We start from the raw sequence: 18,610 nt of genomic DNA on the forward strand, positions 1-18,610 counted from the left end.
AGGAATGCCAAGTAACATCACCAACACCAGCTCTGCCATGTCTGGAATACTTCTGAAACTGCCCTGTGCCATGGAAGCTTGCTGAGTGACTCTGAGCCAGTCTCACTCTCTCCGCCCAGCCTACCTCACAAGGTTGTTGTGAAGATAAAATAGAGGAGAGGAGAATGATGAAAGCTGCTTTGGGTCTACAGCGGAAAGAAAACCAGGCTATAAATAAATAAATATTTCTCAGTATACAACAGGATGAATGCATATCTACATTAGGCACCAGAGGTAAAAGTAAGCCAGTAAAGGTTAAGAAAAAAAGAGTCTGATATTGTACCTCTCATCTTCAGCCTTGAGCTCCCCAAAAAGAGTACCAGGGGAAAAAATTAACTTAGTTTTATTCTGAGTAGCAGACATTTCTTTAAAAAGAAAAATAGTTTAACAAGTTATATTAACTAGACCACAAGCCACTTGCAACCTGATCTAGTCAATTTCAGCACTCCCTTTAGGTTTCTAGGACTAGCAGGAGCATTTACCAATTATGAAAATTGAGCCAATTCCTTTTAATCCCCAGCAGCATCTACCAATACATTACACATTCCCATTGATGTGTTTACTGCCACCAGTGAACATGGTATCAATGCAGACGAAAGCTCTACAGAGTGAGAAAAGACAGATCACAGCCCCAAGAAGCTTACAATTCAAAGACCTAAAAGGAGGGATGTAAGTTCAGTTGCATAGACTTTGGCATTGATTGGGGAAGCAAAGCCCCATGGGAAAGCCTGGCTTTAAACAGAAAGCAAGGTTACTGTACAGGGATCCAAGTTACAGGTTCTGGATGAGGGCACGCAGAAGTCCCATCGTTCCAATGCATAGCTCAGCATTCTTGCCTTTTGCTATGGATAATTTTTTCCTCAAAATACGGTGGTTAAGAATGGTGGACACTAATCTGGAGAACTGGGACTCTAATCATTTCCCCACTTCCCTATCTGAAACCAGCTGCATGACCCTGTGGAAGTCACAGCACTCTCGTCCTAAAAATAAGCATAGCTCGCGACCTGGGGGTGTCAAAAAAGAGCTGCAGCTTCAGGCAGCCAAACAATCCTTCGGGATCTCACGGCTATTCCACAGACAATGCCATATGATAATTTATTTTTATGCCTCAAAATGTATTTTTACTCAATCATCCAGGCATGGGTTAAAATCCTACATGACACAGGTCAAGCTAGTAAGTCCAGTCCTGGCACAGGGGTGGAAAGAGCCACCAAGCTGCAGTCCTCTTGTGGGTTTTCAAGGCAAGGGGTGTTCAGAGGTGGTTTGCTCTTGCCTGTGTCTCCACAGCAACACTGGACTCCCTCAGTGGTCACCCATCCAAATACTAACCAGCGCCAACCCTACTTAGTTTCTGAGATCTGACCAGATCGGGCTAACCCGGGCTGTCCAAGTCAGGGCCCAGTCCTAGCATAACAGGTGAAAAATAAATGGGAAACAGCTTCTTTCTGAGCAAGGGCATAGCGGTAGAACATCTGTTTGGATGTTCAGTCTTTGCAACCTCCTGATCTACACGTGCACAAGGAGGAGGTAATGGAATGGCCTGTGCTAAAATCAGACTGCAAGGGGGATGTCAGTTTTTTAGTGCTCCTCCCCCCATGTAAAACAATTTCCAAAATTTGTAACAGCAGCACATCAGGAAAAAAGATTCTAGTTGACCCTCTTTGCATGATGTGTTTGTTTTCCAATGAGAGGGAACTATTGAAGTATCACAATCCACTCCAGCATCTCTCTGCTGCAAGCACAGATAAGAACTTGGGTTAGGAATGAATTTTCTCCACCTGGCGCACTGGAGAAGTGCTGCCAGTCGGAACGGACAATACTGAATTAGGTGGACCAACAATGAGACCTGGAGATAAGGCACCTAAGGGCAAACTGTGGGGCGATGCATGAGCCAGATTTCTATATGCTGCTCCAGGACAGTGATGATACTGTTTAAATGCACCAACTGTGTGAGTGGAGGGGCCCCTTGCGTGAATCTTTCCCACGAGATCCCCACACACACAGAGCGCCAGTTTCACTACAGCTGGCAGTGAGCCCCCACCCACATAGTCAAGTCATTTCAACCATGGAAAAGAAGCTCCCACACAGCTGGGATGATCCCTCAAGGACCCCTGTGTCTCTGTCCGTCCAGCAGTCCATCCGGTGTCTGGGTCTCATTTAACTGCTTCCAGCTACAGAACAATAAGAAGCAAAACTTCAAATAAGAGAGTGAGACAAAACATCTTTTTGCCCACAAGTAAGATTCTGTGACTATAATATGATTTTGCACTTTGAATAGAGTCAGTTGGCACCAGGCAGTGCCGTGTCACGCCAACGGGATGCATTTTCGTAAAAGACTTGTCTACTCAATCTATTCTTCTAGCACAAGCCCAACACACACAAAAGGCACTATGCATTTCAGAACCTTTCAGACACCCCTGACAAATCTCTACTGTATTTCCTCAATGACCCACTGGCTGATTTACTATTCAACAATACATTTAACAGCATTTATTAACATAAAATCAGAAAAGCCTAATGCTTCAAAACAAACATTCTATCAACCGATCATTTCTAACAAAAACAGAAAAACAGAAAGCTCATACTCCACTGAACGACTAGGTTAACTACCTAGGACAGCGTCCGGGGGGGTGGTTGTATTCGTTCATTAAAGCAAGAAGAATCAAGAGTCTTTTGACACCTTCAAGATTAATTATGACATATGCGCTTCTGCATCAAAGAGTGCTTCAGTGGACATGTGAAATATTACCTTCATTCAGCAGACATTGGTTGTGGTCACATGCGCCAGATGAAGCGGAGGGGAAACGAGACTATTTCCTCTGGAGGAATTTGACCCGCAGTTGTGCCATCACACAGACCTTGGAAGCTGCGGGCACAGCCCACCACTGCGTGATCAGACACAACTACAGGTGAATAGTTTTTTTTTGGGGGGGGGGGTTGCTGTTTGTTTCCGATGCGCTTAAATGAGGTATCGATGAATAACATCTCTGCACTGAGGGCTCCCAATGGAGTTTGCGATGATGCACACACTGCGAAGGGGGAAAGAAACAATGGCACAGTGTCGGGATGGCCTGATCAGACCATCCCGACGCCATGAGAGAGCACCGGAGCGATCAGAAAGTCCATCCATGGCCTGTCACAACCCATTTACTACCGGATTTTCCCCGGTGTCTTTTAACTCCGCTTCTGCGGCGGAGCAGAACGGGTTGCTGACGACTGTGGGGCGCTTCCCAGATGTTGTTGTCTGATCACGCCCTTTCAATCCACCTGGCATTCACGCCTATGGCGGATCTAATTGTGCATATGATTGCAGCCATTGTTAGCATTGGTCAAGGTCCTTTTCAAGTCTTCAAAGTGCTTCTCATCAACATTACCTTTTTGTAATCCCTACAACAGCCCATATTGCAAATGAAAGGGTGAGATATAGTGAAAATAAACAGTGGCCTGCCTAGTGAATTTGTCAGAAGAGCAATCTCTCAGAAGACCATCTGATGTGTACGCTATTAAAGTATGTTTTAACCATGGCTAAATGCTGCTTCCCTGGGAAGGGCCACCACCAGTGCAACAACCAGTGACTCCATGCCACAGTAGAAGCCTGGGCCTCTCTTTCTAGGCACAGACCTAACCACATCCCCAGGCTAAGAACTCACCCTTTCTTGGGCTTCTCCCCTTCCTGTCTCCTCCATTCCTTCTGCCATGAAGATCCTTGACTCCCAGCCTCGTCTGATTATCTAATAGCTTCTGACCCACGATCACGCTCTTCTGGAGCTGCATGGGCTTTTCCTAGGAGATATCAGATTTTATAGCTTAGAGACCAGCGAGATTTTGGGGGAGTCAGCTTTTGAGAGTCAAAGCTCCTTTCGTCAGACACCTCTCTGATGCACGAAGCTTTTCCTCTCAAGCGCTTAGAGACCCTGAAGCTCTTGTTGGTTTCTAAGGAGCTTCTGGACTCTGATCCAGCTGTTCTACTGCTGACCAACACAGGGATTTCGGTTCCCATGAAATGTGTCTTCCTGCACCAACTGTGAAAATGGGCATATTCTAGCCAGTTCAAATATTTTCAGACACTGTGGTCTCAGCAGGACAGATAAGACATGCTTAATTCTGTCCTTTTAAAATCCATCATCCACAGAAGTGCTTAACGGCTGCAGCCACACATGGTTGGATATTCTGCCATCGTTGAGCTACAAAAAACACTCACAAGTGGGTTTTCCCGTGTGCAACAAGCAAAGGCAGTTGCTAACACCTGCTACAGTATGTCAACAGAGTAATAGCCTATGGTGCATGTGTTGGATGCAACCTTCGGCCAGATCGTGCCAATGAACTGAATGCTAGGATAGGCTGAACTTTCTTTGCAAAGTGGTAGAAAAGGCCATATCACTGGGTTATTAAGATAGTTATATGGGCCCTTTTTATTGAGCAAGAAACCATTCAACCCGACCGCCCAGCCTAATGCACTGCAAAGAGATGCAGAGCTGATTTGGGCTGGCTCCTCAGGTCAGTGTGGAGTTCCAGAGCTCATGTTAGGGCCTGCACAGAGACAGCTGTGGCAATATGTTCTTGCACGGATGAATGCTTTTCAGGTGAGTTGGAGGCAGCAGCACAGAGGGCAGGAACAGTAGGGCCTATCTTTTGCACATGGACAGTCCCAAGTTCAAACCTGTGGCATCTCTCATGGGAGGGCTATAGAGGCAGCCTTAGAGAGCTGTTGCCAGTCAGAGTAGCCAGTCTTGAGCTAGACGGACTAAGACTCTTAACAGCTTCACACATTCATCATGATACACATCAGGGTTTTTCTTCTTGCCATAGTCTCTAGACAGTGGCACTAGATCCAGTGCTTTTTCCACCAGTGAAAAAAGGAACGGGAGATCCCCTTTGACTAGCAAAAGGACTATACTTCGGATCATGCAGGCCTGCATGGACAAGAGTCGTATGGGATGGGTGAGGGAGGTGTACTGAGGAGGAGAATTAGGCAAGGTTGAGTGAAAAAGCCAGCTGGATCCAACCCATTAAAAACATGCACAAATACAGGATCTCATTGGAAAGCAAGCCTTATGTAAAGATGCAAAGTTAGTATAAGATACATATTTTGGACTCAGTACCTTACACCCATACATGATGGATCTTATATCATAAATCTAATTTGTAATATGCTGATGGAACACACACACACCAAAAAAAAAAGCCTCTAGCAACCCCAGACAGACTCTGAGTGGCAGGCCAGGTGCACGCAAGGCGGCCTGTTAAAATTCCTGAGAACTTGCAGAAGAGTTGGCCTTTGCAACCGCTCTGCATTATTCATGAAAGGCCAATTACCCCAAAGTGTATTCTATGGCCAAAAGATTCATGGTGATTGGCCAATTCTGACATGCAACTGGAAGCCAAGTTTAAAATGATCCCTAATCTCAATGTGCAACTTGACAGACCCGTAAATAAAATGGTATATATGTAGACATCTGTTAAGCCTAACCTATCCAAAAATTTTAACTATTCTGATCTGAACTTTGGCTATCCATAAACACACACACACACAAAATACGTTGTTTAAAAAACTGAATCAAAGAATAAAGTTAATGTTATAATATATCAGAGTATGACCCATTCTACGGGACGCAAGGGATTTCCATGTTTCAGAAAATGAGGATTTCGATTTTTGCCAAGGTTGAGAAGTGGTGTAGTGATGAAGAGCTGACACTATGTCAGCAGAAGTGTGATAGGGGATGGGAAATAGTGTGATGTGGGACAGGAAATCTGGGTGCAACCTAACTAGGGTTGCAAAATGTCATGCATTCAAGTAACATCAGTAAATTATCAGAATGGAATATTTAGGCATGTTGGCAGGGCAGCAGATGAAAAGCCTGATTCCAGTTTGCTCAGAGGCTTAGTGAGGGCAGCAGGCATTGTAGTTTCCTATTGGCTTTTGCCTCCTAACACAATAAAACTCCTTCAGCTAATGAAAACTGCTAGTGTGTGTGGGCAAGAGGAATCACAGATGTGACGTTGGACACCAGCAGACAGGGTGGGGGTGGTTTTTCTCCTCTGCACAACAACTTCTGATTTTCAGCAGAAGTACCAAGGCCAGCCCTAGCATTAGGTAGGGTGAGACAGTTAGCCTCAAACAACAGATCTGAGGGTGCCATTAAAAAGCAGAACATTGGTAATTATTTATTATACTAGGCGCAAAGCCCATTGCAAAGTGAAGGCAACGAGCCATAGGAAGACCCTGGGGCGAGGGCCTGGTGGCTGGGGACTCACCCAGCAGGCCAGGGAAGCGCAGCGTGGCTCTCTCCAGGCCCCATGCAGTTGTTGGGTGCTGAGCGACGCGGTGGGGGCCCGTGGGCACACCGGCGAGGGCAGAACACCGGTGGAGGCCGAACCCACCCACCCCAAGACGGTCCTGCAGGCTGCACGGTCCAGGCTGCGGCGGCCGAGGGAAGGGCGGCAGGGCCGTGACCCGCCTCCCCAAGCTTAGTTGGAGTGCACTGCCAGGCCAGCAAGGTGGGGGGGGGGGTGGCACAGGGAAGGCGGGTGGAGGCGGGGGCCCCCAAATAAGGGGACGCGGACTGGCTGGGAAAAGGCGCGGCGGCCCTGTGAAGCATGGCACGGCCATTTTGCTAGCGCCCCGAGCGCAGTTGGGGCATGCCGTCAGGCAGCGAGGCAGGAGGGTGGGGCAGGGAAGGCCGGTAAAGGCCAACCCCCCCTGCCCCCGAAGAAGGGGCCGCGGCATGGCTGGGCAAAGACGCAGCGGCCCTGGGAAGCATGGCACAGCCATTTTGCTAGCGCCCTGAGCGCAGTTGGGGGGCACCATCAGGCAGCAAGGCGGGGGGCAGGGCAGGGAAGGCTGGCGGAGCCCAACCTCCCGCCCGAACAAGGGGCCGCGGCCTGGCTGGGCAAAGGCGTGGTGGCCCTGAGAAGAGTGGCACGGTCATTTTGACAGTGCCCCGAGCGCAGTCAGGGCACACCCTCTGTGCAGTGAGGCGGGGGGTGGGGAAGGCCGGTGGAGGCCAACGCCCCCGAAGAAGGGCGCACGGCCTCCCCGGGCCATGCCGTGGCGAGCGAGGGAAGTGCAGTGCTGCCGGTCTCCCCCTTCCCCGTGGTGAGCCAGGGTGTGATGGCGGGGGCGGCGCAGGAAAGGCCAATCACCCACCCCCCCCGGAAGAAGGGCCAGCGGCGTCCATGGGCCAGGCCGCAGCAGGCCAGGGAAGCGCGCCACGGCCCTCTCCTCCTGTCCATGACTGTAGCCGGGGCATGGTGGTAGGCCAGTGAGGCTGGTTGCCCACCTCCTCCCCCCTCACCAGCATCCAGGCACCGCAGCATCCTTCCCTTGCGGCGGCTTCCTGGATACTGAGGCTGAGCGGCTGGCCTGCAGCTGTGTGGGCGGGAGTGAGCCAAGCAGCCAGGCAAGTTAGCCAGTGGCCCGGACTCGTGTGGCAGGTCAGCTGGCAAACTGATTTTGCTGTGCATTAATTCTGCCACCCCATAGGCCAGAAGCCACCCCAACTGGCTTTTATATATGAGAGATATTTGTCACAATTGGGGGAAATTCCATATTGGGGTTTTTTTCTGCCTTAGGTACTAAAACGACGTTGCCCATCTCCAGGACCACCTGTAAAAGGCCACAACCTTGAGGACAGAAATTACTACTAGTGACGGCTGTGCTGTGACCTGGCCAAGGGGCATTACAGGGAGATCAGGCCACAGTCAGGCTTTAGAGCAGGCCTTGGACTGACATCGCCCATCACATCACACCAGGCAGAGGGGTACCAATTTTAAATAGTTGCAAAAATATATTGTTTTATTTTGTTGGTTTTTTTCCTGGTTGAATCTCACAATTCTTCCAAAAAGTCCAGGGCCAGATACACGGCTGCCTCTTCCCTATTTTACAACAAGCCTGTAAGAGAACAACTGGCCCAAGATCACCCAAGATCACAGAGGAGCAGGGATTTGAACTGGAGTCCTAGTCTAACCACTGCTAGCATACCGTCCCCTCTGTTCTGCATCTGGATGTGGTCTATGGAAGCCAAGAGCTCTTTTTCTTCCATTTACTACTGGCATTGCATCTGATGCTTCCAATGCATTTGAGAAAAATTAGTACATCCTACAGAACTGCTTACATCAAGTCTGAACATGAGCTGAAACTATAAATGTCCACACTTGCAACCCATGCTTGCATCCAAGAAAGCAGAGGAATCTATTTTGGGATTCACGGCAATGGACAGATCTGGAAAAGTTGACCAACTGTCATTTGAAAGTCTTAAGTATCTTTCTCTGAGCAAAACAAAGGAAGCTGTAGGTGAGGCACATAGGGAAAAAAGGATAGGCTTTATATTATAGTGTGAATTCTTTCCTCTTCCCTAGTCACACCCTGAAAACACCGGCTTCTGTCTGATGAAATAACAAGTCTGAAGGGTTCCAGGCTACCGAAAGCTTTATTCATAATATATCATCAAATAAAGAGGTATCAAACAAGAGAGGGACCCATGACAACTCTCAGGGAACCTGTGGCAACCCCTCCTCACAGGCCTCCCTTTCCTCCTCTCTTGCTCTGCTCAATTCCTCCACACCTGAACCCTCCAAAACAGCCAGTTTCTGCCCCTCACTAATACACCCAATAGGCTGCTTTCTCCTCCTCACTCTCAAATAATCCTTGCTTTTCCCTTTGTACTTGTGTGTTATTAATGTGACACTGCAGGTTATTTGGGGGTTTAACCCCCCCCCCATTTTGTATCTTTTTACATTTTTCTCCAAAGCTGGGGATGACCCCAGGTTGTCAGGAACGTACACCCTTGCATTGGGGGTGTTGTTGTTGTCCCCTCTAATAATTTTTTTTTTAAATCTGCACAGGAGGACTGCTAGGTAAAAATGTGACTTTTGGGAAACCGTGACTATCTACAAGAGACAGTTGCAAGCGGTTACTTCTGCCACTTGCTGTATATGCCAAACAGGAGAGTGGGGAAATGGCCAATACAACGCCTGCATACTGCCTACGCTGAAACAGCAACCCTCACTTTGAGGATCATGAGCTGTTGATAATCCACCATCTTTGCTGGACCCTGTGCATTTCTGAGTTCTCACGATGGTACAGCTAAGGCAATGTTTAGGCCTTGTTTACTGCAGGATCAAGCAGTGAGTCACCAGTGTGAAGGGGCTTGTGCACATCAAAACTGCAGGGAGAGGGTGATGTGAAAGATGTACTTCTGCAGACAACCACCTGATCTCCTCCCCCTTGCCTCCCCCCCAACCCCAGGTGATCTAATTGAACACTTCTCCTTTATGGCACATCATAGTTCTGATGCTACAGCCAGCCAGGATATTCCTAAACAGTATCAAACCAGAGTCTGAAATCCTGATTTGTAGGGCAGAGTGCACATGATGGTTTATCATTTGGACAGATCTTTAACCTGATCACAAGGGCGGAGGGAGCACACAGGCCCAAGGATCCTCCAGGACTAGAGCCTCAATCTGATCCCTAATACTTCTTCTTCATGCAAGAAACTGCCATAATCTGAGAGACTGCAAAATCAGAGCATCATGGAGGAGGGAAGAAACCACGGAGCAGTTATTTCATTTACCCCAATTTTTTCTACAGATGGCTCATCGCCAGTGTTCCCTCTAAGCTGAGTTAGTGTGAGCTAGCTCACAGTTTTTTAGCCTCCGGCTCACAGATGTTTGTCTTAGCTCAGGAGGGATGGCTCCAGAGCAAACTCATTTATGCAGGAGTCAAATCACTCACTCACAACTTTAATGCCAGTAGCTTACAAAGCAGGATTTTTGCTCACAAGACTCCATATCTTAGAGGGAGCATTGCTCATCGCTAGCTACGTGGGCAGTCAGCACTTGACCAACTATTCAAAAGGCTGATCAGAGCACCTCCATGGTTAAGCCAAAGGAAAGCTCCCTCAGGCTGACTTTTGGAACAAACGGACATTTTTTACACCAACGAATCCTTCAGAGATCCACCTACAACCAGCCCCAACAGCTGCTTTGCTGAAGCTCACAGATGGCAAATGTTTACATGGCTTCCAGCCTCCCTTAGCTCATGAGCCAGCAGGGAGTTGGAAAGGGATTCACCAGAAGACACAGCTTGGCAGCCACTGGGGGCCCTCCCCACAGGGGGCTGCAAACACCACTGCTCATATTCCTCATTTAACAGAAACCTTGGGGGGGGGGGTTGTAAAAAAAATCAAGCCACTGCTTAAAAAAAGACGTTAACCATTACATTTCACAGAGCTGCTATTATACCAGGGAGTAGTAATTAAACCACCCATAAAAGGCGCTCTCTCTACCCACATTTATTTTGAGAGATATCTAAAGATGGCACTTCAATAACCCAGCACTGCACCCTGAAATGTTTTTACAGCTCTATAATTTTTATTTAACAAGCTTTGCACACAAAAGCAGCTTATCCAGATGAGTCCCTTCCTGGCCTTGGAAGGGGATGCCAAACAGAAGCAGCAAGGCACACCTTTCCTCACATACCACCACACATGATTCTTGCACCTCTCCAAACATTCTCCAGGATTCAAAGAACTTTGAGGAAGCTCCTTTAAGTTAATTAGGCATTCTGAGCCCTTCCAGCCTACAGTAACTTATTACCTACGAGGATCAGAAGATGTTCCGGGCAATTTTGAGACCCTCTTATCCTCACAACTGTTTCACTTTATCATTTACTCTAGAGAATTTCTACCTAGGGCTGCCAGCCTCCAGGTGGGACCTGGGGGGGATCCCCTGGAATTACAGCTCTTCTCCAGACTACAGAGACCATCAGTCCCCCTGGAGAGCATGGCTGCTTTGGAGGGTGGGCTCTGTGGCACTGGACCCCCCACTGAGGTCCCCGTCCTCCCCAGGCTCCACCCACAAATCTCCAGGAGTTCCCCAACCTGGATCTGGCAACCGTACCCCCTCCATCCCCCACCAGCGGCCGGGAGGGACCTGGCAACCCTATTTCTATTGCGCCTTTCTGTTACTAAAATAATCACGTTATGCTCCTAATAAAAAAAGAAACTAAAAAAAACCATCTGAAAACCAGCTTGGGACATGAAACCGTCAGTACAGTTGCTGTGCTGGAACGGCCTAATGATGCAGTATTGATCAAAAGGGAAAAACTTCATGTAGCATTTTTAATGGAGAACCAGCCTATATTAATGATTAGTGGAATAACCCATCTGCCCTCAAGGCACAAAATGTATCAGAGCTGGCAGGAGTGATTCTGCCCCAAGACTCCCTTCTCAATGCATTAGAATTTCTGGGGAGTGGGAAGTCATTAGGTTTCACCAGGCATGTGGGTGATTTGAGACCATACAAAAACCACAACCACCAAATGGGGTAAATTAAATTCAAGTACAGTGCCCTCAGCATCCTAGTTTAACTCCACAGAGCTTTAAAATTAGGCATTTGTTGAGACAGGTCTATGTCATTTGCGACTCGGGATGTCAAACCACAACCTGAGAGCCTTGTTTTGTGGCCTGTCTGGTCCCCAGCACCCCAAGCCTTGAGAGTCAAGCACAGGCATTTGGGGATGCCACTAATGCTAGCACTGCCCCACACAAAAACTGCAGGCATGCGGAATCACAACTGTGCAGCCTTAAAGTGATGGGCTTTTCACTACACAACTAAAGGCAACAATTTTGTTGTTGTTGTTAAGTCGCACATTCGAGTCCAACTCTTCGTGACCCCATGGACCACATCATGCCAGGCCCTCCTGTCTTCTGCCGTCCTCCGGAGTTTGCTTAATTTCATGTTCACTGCATCTATGACACTGTCTGACCATCTCGTCCTTTGCTGTCCCCGTCTTCTTTTAGCTTCAATCTTTCCCAGCATCAGACTCTTCTCCAGTGAGTGCTCCCTTCTCATTTGGTGGCCAAAGTATTTGAGTTCCAGCATCTGGACTTCCAGGGAACAGTCAGGGTTGAATTCTTTTAGGATTGACTGATTTGATCTCCTTGCAGTCCATGGGACTCTCAAGAGTCTTCTCCAGAATTAATTATGAGCTGAATGCAACATACCATCTTTCAGACCTTCAAGTACTTGAAGGGCTGTCAGGAGCAGAGTGGTTTTCTGTTGCCTCAGAACCAATGGACTGAAATTAAAACAATTCTTGGCTACACATTAGGAAGAACTTCCTGACAATTAGAGCAGTTCCTCAGTGGAAGAGGCTTCCTCGGGAGGTGGTGGGCTCTCCTTCTTTGGAGGTTTTTCAGCAGAGGCAAGATGGCCATCTGACAGCAATGCGGATTCTGTGAACTTGGGCAGATCATGAGAAGGAGGGCAAGAGAGCCAGTGCTCAGCTCTCATGGTCCATTCTTACATGCCCAGGCTAATGTGGTTTGCCACTTTAGGGTCAGAAAAGAATTTTTCCTCCAGCTCAGATTGGGCTACAGATTCTGGAAGTTTTTTGTCTTCCTCTGGGCACAGAGCAGGGGTCACTGTGGTAGGTCACTGTGGTCAGAACTACAACTGATCTCCAGACAACAAAGATCAGGAGGAAACTGCTGCTTTGGAGGGAGGGCTCCACCCCCACAAATCCCCAGGAATCTCCCAGTCCAGAGTCAGCAATCCTAAATTTGCTAAGAAATACCTAAATCACAATTCAGATAAAAGTAGACACACACTTAACACACATTCAACCTAACCAGATGGAAATAAACAGAAGCTTCCTTCCATTAAAAACTTTAAATTTATTGAAATTTATTGAATTATTCCTATCCCATTGCCCTCACTACTTGGGAATCTTACAAACACAAAAACAGGGGGAAAAAACCTTAGACATTATTTATTTATACACACACACACACACACACAGAGGGCAATTCCACCCTCCTGGGCTGGTCCTGTATCCACAGGCCACAGGCCAAGACTGCGCTGGTTCTTGCCTCTGGATATACCCGAGTTTAAACATGTGGAAGGGGGTGGGAAGCAGAAAGTCAGGCTGGGATCCTCGCCCCTCTCCCACTAGTACTACTGATCACATGGGGGAGGGGAGGGGGGCTGTCAGCTATTAAAAGTCAAAAATTCCACTGGACTAGCCCTTCGCAAAAGCTTAACCCCACTTTGGACTCTGACACGAAGATTATGTTAATGATATTCCCTATGGCAAGAAGGTGTTGTACAGTAGCTAAAATCTCATGTGCTCTTTTTATACTCTTCTATATGAGAGATGCTTGGTTGGCAATTTTTTCAGTCCTGTGCATTTGTTTCCTTGCAGGCAAGGGCCCTTATTTCATGTTCTTCCCTTGGGATCCAGAGTTTCTACCGTGAGCCCAGCTCCCTCTGGAATGCTCTCACCTATCTCTGGGAACAGGGCCAAGTTGGCCCTCACTCTGGGGAAAAGCGTTAATCCTTCTTGTTCCTCCCTTGTTTTTCTGCTGAGCACCCTCTCTCACACAGCTAACCTTGGCCAGATACTAGGCCCTTAAAAAACAAAACAAAGCGGCAAAGCAGGGTTGTGTCATCCTCCACAACCACCAGGGTCCCTGGGACCCTTCCCTCCTAATATTCTGCTGCGTCAGATCATCCCGTCACAGCTCAGAGGCACGGCAATGCTATGGCAGGGTGCCAGGAAGATCCCAGTGCAAATCTCAGCCCGGCACAAACTCAGTAGACAGTCTCAAGCAAGCCGACTCTCTCCCTCAGAGCCAGAGCATGCCCAGCACAGAAGACGACAACGAGAAGGTCGCCCATTTTTTTGGCAAAAACAAACACAGCAGCTTGAAGTGGGGCACAGGCTGAGGCCTGTGTTGGGCCCGTCTTGTCTGTCCTACTGGGCCTGAAATGGGAGGGGGGTAATTTTCATTCAGGAAAATGATACCAGGGAGTTTTTTAAAACCTTCCTCAGCCCTGTGGCCCAGTCCTTATTAGCTCCCCCACGGCTGCTTTTTACAACTAAACAACATGTCAGAAGAACATGGAGATGCCGCCACTAGAAAGGCAGACCAGCTGTGAAAAAACAATCAATAAGACCACTTGTAGCATCGCCCTCAGTCTGGGACATCCCCCCCCCATTAGGGTTGCCAACTCTGGATTGGGAAATCCCTGGACATTTGGGGAGTGGAGACTGTGGAGGGCAGAGTTAGAGGGCAGGAAAGAACTCAGCGGGGTACGATGCCACAGAGTCCACCATCCAAACAAAGCATTTTCTCCAGGGGAACTGATCTCTGTCAGCTGGAGACCAGTTGTGATTTGGGGAACCCTCCCCATCAGCAAGGTGGGGACCATAATATTCAGCTACCTTATCTGGGTATGTGGCAACAATTACTGCGGATGTACATAAAGCACCTTGTAAGACTCAAAAGGCAACACAAATGCTAAACAGTGATACTTTTTCTGGGGCTACGCTGTCAGCCCTTGACCAAATTTGGCCCCAAGTGGCCAACCCATGAGCAAGAGAGAGATGTGGAAAGGAAGGGGAGGAGAAGCTGTTGAAATGAGAGATACCACCAAACCCTAAGGTTCCATTTTCCTGTATTAGCCAGGACAAACTGCAAGCATCCTGATCTGTATGTTCACATTCCTTGGATTAGCCATGGGAGAATACCAACTAGAAGCAGGAAAGGCATTCCTCTCCCAGGTCACCGCAAGGCTCCATCCGATACAATCCTCCAAACCTATCTGCCTGGACAAATGCTTCAGAGACAAGCCTTCCACATGATGAGCAGATGCTCCCGCACTGAGCCACGGCTCCTCCCCATGTGCTCATATGTGTCTTAGACTGGGTCTCTGTCAGCCTTCCTAACCCTCTTCTTGCCCAACTTCTTTCCAGCCCTTCTGTCTCCATCCTTGTTCCAGCCACCCTTTCAGATCAGCTTTCTCAGTTCAGTAAGTAATTTATTATATTATGGTCCATGACCAGATCCAGTTAAAAACAAACATTATTCAAATATTCAAATATACAGATTAAGAACTCCAATTAAAATACAGGAAACTTTCTCAGTTCATTCGCCAGTCATAACGGACCACCTCAGGATGGATGGCTCCTCAAGATCTGCCCCAGTGCCCTCTCCAACTTGGATCCCGAACCTGCAGATGAATGGCTTGACTGCCCAGTGACCAGCACCCCACAGTAACATGTTGCAACCCGCGGACGACACATTAACAGCTTTATTGTACGTGTTAATACTGTGTGTTGCTTGTGTTGTGGTATCTCTAACTTTGGGGACAACGGATCTTTTGTTCTCTGTATGAGAATGAGGTGCAAAGACCTGCCTCCTTTGGATTGCATAATTTACTAGTGGGATAAGCGATATCTTTTATAAAGAAAAGCCCAGCAAGTCTAAACAACTAAACTGTTTGCTGAGCTGAAAAGGGAGCTGGGTACGGATATTGCAGCATTTACTCACAAAGCAGAGAGACTTTCCTAAGACAGGATGGCAGAGAAGAAGAATGTTTTAGTCTGTTCTTTGTACCATCTGAGCTCTGTTTTGCTGGTCACAGGCCAGAATTATTTTTCACAACCTGTCTGATGCGGCAAGCAAAAAGCAAGGAACTGGAGAATGCTCATCTATCAGGGTCCCCACCCCCCCGCTTTGATACAATAAACTGAAGGAGATGATCTAGATGCACCCATCCAGCTTCTGGGCTGGTTCACACATGCCTGTTCCTCACCTGATAGCTGTAACACAAAATGAGGGCTTGCGTGTGTGAATGCCCCATCACCATCCTCTCAAGCACAATGCTTTCCAAACCACTCAGTTCTGTTCCAATGGACGCCATCAAGTGACAGGCATGCACCTGTGAATGGGTCTGCCTCTTACGATCAGGAGCAACCCAAAAGACAACTGAACTGCTTCCAGGTTTTACTGGAGTCTTGCAGCATCCTAGACCAGGGGTGGCCAAACTCGCTTAATGCAAGAGCCACATAGGACAAATGTCAGATGTTTGAGAATCGCAAGACATGAACAAATAGTGCACATATTTTATTGGAAAGTATGCAAATTTGTTTTTTATTGACATTAAATGAGACTCCAAAAATAAGAACAAGAGGTAAAAACAGATATTGATAATGATATTTATTTGTTTGATTATATTTATTTGTTTGCTAACGATATTTATTTGTCTAAGAGAGAGAGGGGGAGTGAAAGAAAGGATGAAAGAGGGGAAAAAGAGAGAGAAAAACAATGAAAGCAAATAGATGAGGGAGGGAGGGAGAGGTAGGAGGAAAACAGCTTTAACTTTAAATGTGTCCTCCAAGCCCCCCATGATGGAGTGAGGATTTAAAGAGACAACTGCCTTCTCCAAGCTGGCCATGGGATGGGAGCTTTGAGAATGCATTTAAAGCTAAAGTTGCTTTCTTTCTCTGCTCCCCCCCCCCACCTCAAGCCTACCCAGGGAGGGGAACACTGGCTGGGAAAGGGAAGACCAGTTGGGGAGGCATGCCTCCCCTTCGCTTCCCCAGCCACCCTGCCGGGAGCCATACAATGTGTGAAAGAGCCACATGTGGCTCCCGAGCCACAATTTGGCCACCCTTGTCCTAGACAAAGACTAATAAGCAGTAACTTCTACACTTCAGGGTTTGGAACAATCAACTTACATTGCACTTACGTTCACAAGATCACATATTCCTTTGTCAAGGCTAGAGGTAGAAACTCATATTACAATCAGTGCTAATGGTTACCAATAAGAGAAATCTAGTTCTCTGATAAATACTAATTAAAGGCAAGAAGGAAAATGAATTAGCTATCTATCACATGGTGGATAAAGGAACAGACCACAAAAACAATTTCTAAAAAAATTAGCTATTTTGTGTGATATGTTCAGGCTGAATGGAAAACCAAAATGAAGAAACAACTCTCGTCTGGTCACCTGGAATACATTCTTACTTATCATAGGTGACCAAGTAAGTTGCATCAATGCACTACTTAGTAACCAGATGTGGTTCTACCTGCACAACAAGCATGTCCATCTCTCAACAGAAGTACAAGACCAAACCACAATATGAAAAACTGATCTGATTCTTCCTAACTATCAAGGTAATGGACAGATACAGTTGACTCATTTCTGCCTAAGGAAGTCTGTGGGCAAACAAGAGATCTTATTATTTATTTCATTAGGCTTTCTATATGGCCCTCTCCACAAGTGGGCTCAGGGCAGTGCACAAAAAAAATTCATAAAAAATATAAAACCTAAAAGCCTCATCTGTAAAACCGAGGTCTTCTTTGGACAAGCTATCAACCCACTCCTCAACAGCCCCCCCCCCCGCAACACCCAGAGTTCACATCTCACAGAACATTACAGCCAGCAAGCTGGAGCTCCAGAGGTTTACCGCCCCACGTCACCCACACAATGGGGTGCCCAACCAAAGCCAGTATCCCTTATTCTTCACATCACTCCCACTGAAACAGCCACACAACAGATAATGCAAATAAATATGAATGCAGCAGGGGCACTGGAGGCCTGGGACTGCAATGAGGTGACAAATGTGCCATGTTGCAAAGGGAACGGAATGGGCTGAACTGGAAAGCGGAAGGGAAGGATAGCGTAGATTTAGCAGAGAAGAAAGGAATGCCCAAAGAAGTAAACAAGACAGGGGAAGGACCCACTGACCCTTGGAAAGAAACAATAAGATCACACAGCTCTGTCTAGACCCTCTCCCCACCCCCAACACTTCACACCATATTTCTGTAGATGTTTAGATAAGTTATAGGTTTGCCTGAAATGAGTGACAATGACAAGTGTTTGTCAATACATATTGTACAAATATGTTGAGGGGAGAGGAAACTAGGATTGGCTGCAGATCCCTACTGAGTGCACATGGGGGGGGACCCCAAATGTGTCTCTGCCAAATGACCTCTGAAGCTAACCCCTTTGAGCATACTGGGGGAACTCCCCTGGGATAGGGAAAAAAGAGGCAACTTCTGCCAGAGGAATGGAAAGTACTTCCCTCTTGCAGCCAGGATGTCTTCCCAAGATAACTTGGCAAGAGAGTCCGAACAAGCAGCCAATTCCTCAAGATGCACGTTTAGGAGAACCCAGATGGGGGACCCCGCCCCCCCAAAAACAACAAATCACTCACCAGGCACACCCCTGCAGAAGGAAACCAAGCGGTGACACACACACCCAACAATCCCCATCGGACAATTCCCTCCCGGGTCAAGGGGGCGGCTGCAGCCAGAGCGGACCGAGTCCCTGGAACCTTCTTCCCACAACCCCAGACCTGCCCGCCCCCCCCCCCCCTCCGCGCAGCTCCTTCCCCTCACCTGGCTGGCCTTGTGGAACTGCTTTTTCAGGCCGGCCACCGACATGCTGCCTCCGCCGCGGGGTCCGGCAGCCCCCGAAGAAGCGCGAGGCGTCGCCCAGCCGATGCCCAGGCCAAAGAGCTCCGGGGCGCTTCGCCGCGCGCTGCCGACCCAGCTTGCCGCCGCCTGCAGCAGCCGAGAGAGGCGAGCGCAGCAGGCAGGAGGAGGCAAGCTCGCATTCCAAACATGCTCCACGCCTGCCGCGCCATTGGCCAGAGGCGCCATCTATGCAAACGAGAAGAACCCCAGCCGGCCTCGCCATTGGCCGAGAGAGGCACCTATGCAAAACAAGAGGCACCGGGGACGCCCACGCGTCCCTAGCACTTGGAGACAGGGCAGCG

The 18,610-nt window shown here is 48.1% G+C and overlaps 1 protein-coding gene across 1 annotated transcript in view; it reads right to left on the reverse strand.

The window, feature by feature from the left end:
• LOC107123880 (endophilin-A3) overlaps nucleotides 1-18,371 on the reverse strand; it is a 47,996-nt gene extending 29,625 nt beyond the window's left edge. The window contains exon 1 of the mRNA XM_015427222.1: nucleotides 18,231-18,371. Within this exon, the coding sequence (XP_015282708.1) occupies nucleotides 18,231-18,275 (45 nt within the window). The 5' untranslated portion in view covers nucleotides 18,276-18,371. The remainder of the gene's footprint in view (nucleotides 1-18,230) is intronic.
• Nucleotides 18,372-18,610: the final 239 nt, after the last annotated feature.

The sequence above is a fragment of the Gekko japonicus genome, unplaced genomic scaffold (genome assembly GCF_001447785.1).
Source record: "Gekko japonicus isolate JY-2015 unplaced genomic scaffold, Gekko_japonicus_V1.1 scaffold1102, whole genome shotgun sequence".
Classification (NCBI taxonomy): domain Eukaryota; kingdom Metazoa; phylum Chordata; class Lepidosauria; order Squamata; family Gekkonidae; genus Gekko; species Gekko japonicus.